The sequence below is a fragment of the Pleuronectes platessa genome, chromosome 1 (genome assembly GCF_947347685.1).
Source record: "Pleuronectes platessa chromosome 1, fPlePla1.1, whole genome shotgun sequence".
In the NCBI taxonomy this organism is placed as follows: Eukaryota; Metazoa; Chordata; class Actinopteri; order Pleuronectiformes; family Pleuronectidae; genus Pleuronectes; species Pleuronectes platessa.
The window spans coordinates 14,416,886-14,425,937 of NC_070626.1; the positions used below are offsets into that span (position 1 = coordinate 14,416,886).

At 40.7% G+C, this 9,052-nt stretch overlaps 1 protein-coding gene across 1 annotated transcript; it reads right to left on the reverse strand.

Moving 5' to 3' along the window:
* Positions 1-1,914: 1,914 nt before the first annotated feature.
* Positions 1,915-8,514, reverse strand: LOC128451432 (uncharacterized). Its single transcript, XM_053435298.1, has 7 exons — positions 8,425-8,514; positions 7,108-7,250; positions 6,828-6,944; positions 6,391-6,447; positions 5,931-6,092; positions 3,986-4,099; positions 1,915-2,346 (listed from the first exon to the last, which is right to left on the reverse strand). Exons 2-7 carry the CDS (start codon positions 7,228-7,230, stop codon positions 2,299-2,301), a joined length of 621 nt encoding a protein of 206 aa, XP_053291273.1. The 5' UTR covers positions 7,231-7,250; positions 8,425-8,514; the 3' UTR covers positions 1,915-2,298.
* Between the last annotated feature and the right edge of the window lie 538 nt (positions 8,515-9,052).

The following is a 9,052-nucleotide window of genomic DNA, read 5'->3' on the forward strand; positions in this document are numbered from 1 at the left end:
TCGGGGACTACTTCTCACATCCGCAGCTGTCCAGCCTGGCGGAGGGATTCACTGTTAACAGGGTGACGCCGTCAAAAATCCATCTAGTCTGGAACGCACTCAAGGGTCAGTTCATCAGGTACACCTGCATTACACAGACTGATACAACAACCCTGCATCATGTGTATTTTGTGAAATGTATGTGTATTTATGTCGAGTTTTCGTCAAAAAAGTTTTATAGGTGGTGAATCACATTGACTGTGTCATCATATTGGAGGATGTAACTGTTGAGCACCATTATATTATCCCAAGAGGCATTTTTGTTCTTCAGCATAACCTCATTTAAATTCTGAAGCATCATGGGGACATCCTCTAAAATGAGCTCATCAGTAAGTCTCTAGATACTCAGAAATGTAACTGCCATCAATGACTATGTACGTCCTAATAGTTATGCACAGTTGGGCAATACTGTACATAAAGTCGTTGTTTACTATAAAGTCTATAGTGTGAACAGATGAAGAGTCTGTTTCACTTAATCGTAACAAACTGAGTGTCACAAATCAGAATCTTATCTAATAATCATGAACATATCCTCTTAAATGTAGTAAATATGAAGAACATCCCATCATCACTTGAACCATCCCTTGGGTGGAAATCAGTTTTTGCTTAATCCTGCAAATAAACAAACCAACAAACAAACATGAGTGACAGATGCAGTGTCGATGAGTTGTGGCTGCCCTGCATCACAAGCAGAATTGTAGTGATTGTGAGAATCTGTGCCTGTGTATGTGTGTGTGTGTATGTGTGTTGGTGCAGCTATTATAAGAATTTCTGTGTTGCTAATGGAACTCGACTACTTACATTCAGCAAATGGCCAGAGGAAAAATGAATATTTCTGTGTGTGCTTGATACATAAAAATGCAAGTGTTTGCTACCAAAAAAAATGTGTATGTGATTGTTCTCATATGCACGAAGAAACGTTTTTTGGCTACCTGTATTCACTACCTGATCACAGCAGCAGTCGCTCTCATTGGCAAGTTACAAATCCAAACACAACTTCCCACATATCAGAACTAAAGCAAAGAAAATGTCATACTGACCGACCAGTGATGTGAATAAGTAATCCACTTTGTAGAAACTGGCACCAAGTGTTGAGACAGCATGTCGAACATTTGTGAATACACAGTCCACTTCACAAATACAAGATGACAACAATATTATATAGTATGAACTGAATTACTTTCTCCTTTTGTTGCTCTTGAGTTTACACAGTTAATATTGAAGTGTGACAGGGATCTTGTAAAACAGTTGCTTTTCATACACATTTTGGAGATTGTCAGGCAAGTACTGTTCAAAGTAAATGCATTTCATTGTCTTTTTTTGTTTATGAACAATTAAACCTGTTGTGTTTGTATCCCTAACCCTAACCCTGTATTTACATGAAGTTGACAGCGTTAAATAAAGGAAAGAGAGAGAGAGAGAGAGAGAGAGAGAGAGAGAGAGAGAGAGAGAGAGAGAGAGAGAGAGAGAAACTACACAAAAGCAGAAATTGCTGGATTTATGATTGTATTTAAGTTTTGTTTGCACCTAGTCTCTGAATAAAATGCTGAAAAGGCTGTGTGGGGTGACACAGTGGATCCCAACAGGGGGCGCCACTGCGGCAAATTACCATGCGACCGGGGTCTCACCTAAACAGGCAGAGACGAACCTGTCGCTTTCCAGCATTTTTTATTAAATAAGGGGAAAACATAAACTCACGAAATGCTAAACTTGAGTCAGTCTCACACAAAATTAAATGTCACCTCAAATTATGTTTTGCAAACTCATGGTGACAGTTGCACAGGAGGGACACACACGTCATATGAATACCACTGCACTCCCTGTTCTCTTTTGGTATGTCTCGCGTTCTATCTTCTGTGAAGAGAGGACAGTGTGTTAAGGATTCACATTGTTTGAGTTTATTGGAGTTGCTGTTTAAAGAAGAGCTTACATAGTAAAAAAAATAAAAGTATCATGGGCAGCCGGAGGAGGTTTTCAGTTTCACCCGGACTGTCGTCCTTTGGCGTCGCTGTGTAAACATAACACTGAAGAAAATCAACGCCGCCTGCTGGTTGCAGAGTAAACAGCAGGTCCTTGCTGATGATTAAGTAAAGCAATAGATCACAGAAACACCACAAGTTCAGACATACATACAATCTGTATTGCCTTGTATATAAAGCTAGTTAGTACTGGTTAATATTTAGGGCTCAAGGATCTTGTTGCTTCGTAGTTCTTCTCTCTTCTCACGTTGTCCCACTTCAGACGTTTATGTTGCGGCCTTCATTCTGCTGGAGTTTCAGGTGGTGCAGCTGTCATCATGACAACAGCCTGGAGAGAAAAGTGAAGTAAAGGTTCTGTTCAGATCTGGTGTTTACGTCCGTCCTGAGAGATCCGATCCCAAATGGTCATTGTTCGGTTGAATGTGTCTCCTGATCTCACTTACCCGCTCTATATGTTAAAACAAATGTCAATTGTGTTTGTGAGGACCAAATTATGTTGTTGTTACCTAGTCTGAGTTCACAGATGTGTATTTGTTTTTGTGTGGCTTTGAGTCGGCAGAGGGGCTGAGATAATCCAAGAGCTGTGTGCAGCTCTGCTATGAAATATGATTTAACCTATTTGAAAAACGTGTTAAACCTAATGTGGTGGTCAGTGATGACATTGAGAAATAAAAAATATCTTCATTGTATTGTGAAATCTGTCCAAGACGATATCTGAGTACGTGGTCCTTTGTATGTTGACCAGGACGCATTTTCGTTCACACAGCGAAAAAAAACATGTCCACATATGTCACAGACCACCTGCTGATTTGATCTGAGTGATCAGATCTCAGGACACATTAGGCTGTGTTCTTGCACTTAAGGCCGGCGCATGGTTCTGCAACTACGACTGCGGCTTTTCACGCAGTTGTGTCGACGGACTCGTTTTAATGTTTGGTTCTCCAAGGATTGCGTGTGTTGCAAAGCAATTCACCACCAGAACACTAGGTGGAGTAATGGTTTTTTGTCGAAGACGACCTTAGAGTTGCCTTCTTTGTGTTTGGCAGTCGTCTTCGACTATTTATTTACATCGCCACTGCAGCTCCTCAAAGCCTTTTTCTGGAGGACAAATTTGTCCCTGATCTTCCTCCACAGCTTCGTACACTCGTCGACCTACAAACCGACGTTAGCCGAGATGTCCTTCCAGGAATTGCAGGCCATCTGCGCGTCCTTGTATTCCGTCATCATGGGTTTTACAAGTGGTCATACTTTCGGATCTCTTTTGCCAAACGCTCTTCTATTTGGTCCATATTCGTTCTTCTAAATCTTCCTTGGTCTCTGCTGGTATTATGGGGCATGAAACTGGAAATGTGACTCCAGAAAGGATGTAGTTAGCAGACCAATCACAGCCTTGCGGGCTGCGTGAGGCATGCGTAGCTTAGTCGTATAGTTACAAAAATTGAGCGCCGTACGCAAGCACGTAAGGGGCTCTTGCGTGTACTTGCGTGTCTCTGAAAACGCAGAAGCATGCGCCGGCCTTTAGCATTGACCACTAGTGAGCGGATCACTCAGGAGGTATGTTGGCACAAACTACTGTATAAACAAGGTCTAATGCTTGACTGAAGTCCTCATTGGTGAGACTGCTCCTAGCGATTGGGACATTCAGGCCGGCTGTGGCCTAGGGGGTAGAGCGGTCGTCCTCGAACCAGAAGATCATGGATTCCTCCCCATCTGCATGCCGAATTGTCCTTGGAGCAAGATACTGAACCCCGTATTGCCCCTAACGAAAAAAGTGCTGCCCAGAGATGCACTGTATGAATGTGTGTGTGAATGGCTGAATGGGAATAACCTGTACTGTGAAGCGCTTTGAGTGGTCATCAAGAATAAAAAAGTGTTGTATAAATACAGACCATTTACATTCAAAGTTCTCAGCACTGTCTGTATTAATGTGTAAGTGGGGGGGAAGTGGGGGTTTCATGCTGTCTTACCTGACTCCTTGTGGAACGCAGGGCAGCTCCAGCCAGAGTTGACATTACAATTAAAATAATTGCACTAACAAAAGTGTAGAATACAAAGATCCATTCCAAGCTCCTTCCCATGGCCTGAACAAAAACACACATATCTCAGACACAATGTAGGACACGAAGTATCACCCATACCTTGACTGTTGATACCATGATAAACACTGAAAAGGATCTCTCATTATACAGTGGGTAAGGAAAGTATTCAGACCCCTTTAAATGTTTCACTCTTTGTTTCATTGCAGCCATTTGCTAAAATCAAAAAAGTTAATTTTATCTCTCATTAATGTACATTCAGCACCCCATCTTGACAGAAAAAAAAAGAAATGTAGAAATTATCGCAAATTTATTAAAAAAGAAAAACTGAAATATCACATGGTCATAAGTATTCAGACCCTTTGCTTGGACACTCATATTGAACTCACATGCTGTCCATTTCTTCTGATCCTCCTTGAGATGGTTGATTAGGAAAGGCACACACCTGTCTATATAAGACCTTACAGCTCACAGTGCATGTCAGAGCAAATGAGAATCATGAGGTCGAAGGAACTGCTCCAGGAGCTAAGAGACTGAATTGTGGCAAGGCACAGACCTGGCTAAGGTTACAAAAGAATTTCTGCAGCAATCAAGGTTCCTAAGAGCACAGTGGCCTCCATAATCCTTAAATGGAAGAAGTTTGGGACGACCAGAACTCTGCCTAGACCTGGCCGTCCAGCCAAACTGAGCAATCGTGGGAGAAGAGCCTTGTTGAGAGAGGTAAAGAAGAACCCAAAGATCACTGTGGCTGAGCTCCAGAGATGAAGTAGGGAGATGGGAGAAAGTTCCACAAAGTCAACTATCACTGCAGCCCTCCACCAGTCGGGGCTTTATGGCAGAGTGGCCCGACGGAAGCCTCTCCTCAGTGCAAGACATATGAAAGCCTGCATAGGGTTTGCCATAAAACACATGAAGGACTCCCAGACTATGAGAAATTAGATTCTCTGGTCTGATGAGACCAAGATTGAACTTTTGGGCGTTAATTCTAAGCGGTATCTGTGGAGAAAACCAGGCACTGCTCATCACCTGCCCAATACAATCCCAACAGTGAAACATGGTGGTGGCAGCATCATGCTATGGGGGTGTTTTTCAGCTGCAGGGACAGGACGACTGGTTGCAATTGAAAGAAAGATGAATGCGGCAAAGTACAGAGATATCCTTGAAGAAAACTTCTTCCAGAGTGCTCTGGACCTCTGACTGGGCCGAAGGTTCACCTCCCAACAAGACAATGACCCTAAGCACACAGCTAAAATAACAAATGAGTGGCTTCAGAACAACTCTGTGACCATTGTTGACTGACCCAGCCAGAGCCCTGACCTAAACCCAATTGAGCATCTCTGGAGAGACCTGAAAATGGCTGTCCACTAACGTTCACCATTTAACCTGACGGAACTGGAGAGGATCTGCAAGGAAGAATGGCAGAGGATCCCTAAATCCAGGTGTGAAAAACTTGTTGCATCATTCCCAAGAAGACTCACGGCTGTACTAGTTCAAAAGATGTGATTCTACTCAATACTGAGCAAAGGGTCTGAATACTTATGACCATGTGATATTTCAGTTATTCTTTTTTAATAAATTTGCTAAAATTTCTTCATTTCTGTTTTTTTTTTCTGTCCAGATGGGGTGCTGAGTGTACATTAATCAGAAATCAAATTAACTTTTTTGATTTTAGCAAATGGCTGCAAAGAAACAAAGAGTGACAAATTTAAAGGGGTCTGAATACTTTCCGTACCCACTGTATTCCTAACTAATCAGTAAATTTACTGTATGATGTTTGTATACATTTTTCAGTACCATATAACAGAGCCTTAACAGAGAAATATAAAAGGTTGATTTACAACAAATAACAACAAATAACCACAAAATAAATAATCACCTCATAATGTGATGTCCATAATCCTTCTTCTGTGTCTTGGCTGGTGTAATCATAAACATAATGCCTGTTGACGTGGCTGTGTATTAATTCGGGCAGGATGTGCAGGTCAGTCCACAATGTCGCGAGTATCGACACAATACTCAGAGCCAAAGATATGGTGACCTACATGCAGACGCCAGCAGAAACAGACAGACAAACACTTACAAATGTTGCTAATAGTTCACACAGTATGCAGACAACAAGGAGAGCCCTGCAGACAAATCAGTGAATGAAATGATTTGTCATTGGTCAATAAATAAGAGCTGGAAATTAAATTTCTGATCGCTTTAATAGGATAAGCCATGTCAGAAAGAGGAGGCTGATGTGAAACAATAATATATTCTAATCAACGGTTTTATCTGCAAGGCTCAGGGTCCTTAAGTTGCCAGTAATGCTTTTTAAATATAAAAACAGAGCTTACTGTTTTCTTGGTTGGATTGTGCTCTGCCAGAATATACATAATCCCACATATGATGAACTGTGAAAGAAGGAGCAAAGATATTTTATTATATTGCTTATATACAGTATAGATATTTCTTAAGGCTGATACTTAACTACTAACTGTGCTTTTTGTATAGTTGTTATTCAGCAGTTTATAAATTGGCCATTTACACCTACAGTCATTAGAGACTCCAGTGAACCTAACCCCGATCTGCATGTCTCTGTACTGTGGAAGGAAGAACCTGAGTAGACCCAGAAAACCACTAAGATGTGCAAAGAACATGCAAACTCCACACAGGAACCCTGATTCAAACTGGTAAACTTCTGGTTGTTTGGTGATGAACAATGCGAACCACTGTTCAATCACCTCTCACTCTAAAATCTAATGATCAATAATCCTCTTGTTGTAATACCAACCAGAATTGCCTGAATAAAGCCAGATGGGTTGATTCTCCACAGAGGCTCACCAAAGAGTTCTTCGGCCATTGCAATTGAAATGATAAAGAAAGACGAGCCCAAGACCAACACAACGACCTGAAAAGAAATCAAAAACAGAGTCGAACATGACACCTTCATTTCTTTTTTATTTACATTTTTATTTATTTTATCTGACATCAGAATCATTATTTGTTACTTTTATGCTTCTATTTGTGTGTTTGTGTGTGTGTGTGTGTGTGTGTGTGTGTGTGTGTCTCACCCCAATAGCCTTGGGTTGCCCTTTCATGAAGCGGTGTAAAGGTTTGCTGCCCCCCACTGTGGTGCCTTGAAGACTTGCATCATTCCCATCTGGTCCACTCACTGTGTGCAGCTCGGCAGACATTTTATGGATAGAATTGATTGCTGTAGCAGGAAAAATAAAATGAAAAGACACAAAACACATAATTTCTACATTTTGTTTCAGCTCACAAAATGTCATCCTATATGACATGAGTTTGAGGCATTTCCGGGGTTTCAGAAAAGATTTTAGAAAAAACTAAATATTTCTGGGCACAAGTTGGAAGTTTTGAGCTTTTAGTGACATAGTTTAGTATCAGCAGTGTTCAGTATCTCCCTGTGAATTGGACATTATGACCATAACTGTGCAGTGATTTAATCGAGATTGACTTTTAACATTTTAAATATAGCTACACCATCCATCCATCCGTCCATCCATCATCATTTGAGGGTCGCAGAGGGACTGGAGCCAATGCTGACATCGAGTGAGAGGCTTCATAAAGCACAGGATTTCCATGCTTGTCTACGAAACTAGAAATAAGAGTTTCTAGTCCTTCAGTTCGTGTCCCAACACAGAACTGAACATGACATTTGTTTTTATTTCTCAATTCTGCAAAACCCACTCTGGATCTTAACTCAATCTGGACCTATTCAATGAGGCCAGTTTGATTCAAATCTGTATTGGTCTTCAATAGCCTTTTTACTTTAAAATTAGTTTATATGTCTTCCTGCTTTAAAAAACAATATAAGGACCAAAATACAATACAAGCAGTAATGTGTGATTATGACTTGTAATTACAGTCACTTGCTTTTATTAGCTTTGTCTGTTTTATTTACTTATGCAGTAAGCAGCCCTAAGACTAAACTGTTAACTGTATTATAATTCAAGACGGTATTTTTTAGGCCAAAAATTCAGATAATAAAATTTGAGACTTTTTAAGACCCCGTGGGAATCCTGAGGAAGTGTCAACATGTGACAGTCCAGTGGATCAGCGCGCATTTCTTTATGGACTAAACAGCCACTTACACACGATTAAAATCCGTTTCTTTCAGAAGTTGAAGTGTTATTATGAGCTGGACTCAGAGTCCTCACCTGACATCACACAGTACTGTCAGCGCTCAGTACAAACCCGCCCAGCTTTAAACAGGCTTCTGACGTTTCTCGGTCTAATACCAAGGATAACGTTTAATTTTTCGTCTCTTCGAAAAACACAGCTCAATGACAGATTATGTGATGATGTGTAGTTCACTCGGAGTCACACCATATACAAAGAGGTTATAAACAAGAGGAGAGTCAGACCTGATGCAGCTGCGAGCTCCGTACTATGCTTCCCTCTGACGGTGCGTTCTCGTGCTCCTCGGAAATGAGCATTTGCTGAGATGTGTTTCTGCTTTTGATGCGTTTACGTACTATGAATCGGAATGTGGATGTGGATACAACATATTTGGAGCATTTAAGAAACGCCATGAAATCACTTAAAAATATTTGAACAACAACAAAGAAGAGAAAGACAAATTCTTGTGTTGGACAAATTAATTATTTAAAACAAATGGTCATTTATTGTTATTGCTAAAAAAGATACTTTCTGGTATTTGTAAGAGATTTGCAGACAGTTTGCAAGTGACAAAAAGTAAACCAGATTATGACAATTTGCATAAAAAACTTGTGCTTGGAGCCGATTGTTTAAGTATATTCAATTAGTGATGACGTTATTAACTTGACAACTAGCGAAGCAAAACTTTTCGACGACTTTCGAATTTATTCTTCCGACTTTCAGGTGGCGTTCACGTGAATTTTGCCAGTTGGCAACTCATCTTTCCGATGATTCAGACACCACTTGAACGCATAGCTCGAGTAATTGTTTACATCTGGAGCAGCGGAATACCACTGGGCTGATTTGGGATCTGTTTTGTTTTCTCACTGGCTT

Bases quoted from the DNA above. Each gene is read 5' to 3' on its own strand.
- LOC128451432 (XM_053435298.1), bottom strand. From the start codon at position 7,230: ATGTCTGCCGAGCTGCACACAGTGAGTGGACCAGATGGGAATGATGCA. The intron at 6,448-6,827 runs GTTGGTATTACA...CTTCTTTCACAG, and splicing joins GCTTTATTCAGGCAATTCTG to TTCATCATATGTGGGATTAT. The intron at 2,347-3,985 runs GTAAGACAGCAT...TTTTCTCTCCAG, and splicing joins TGCGTTCCACAAGGAGTCAG to GCTGTTGTCATGATGACAGC.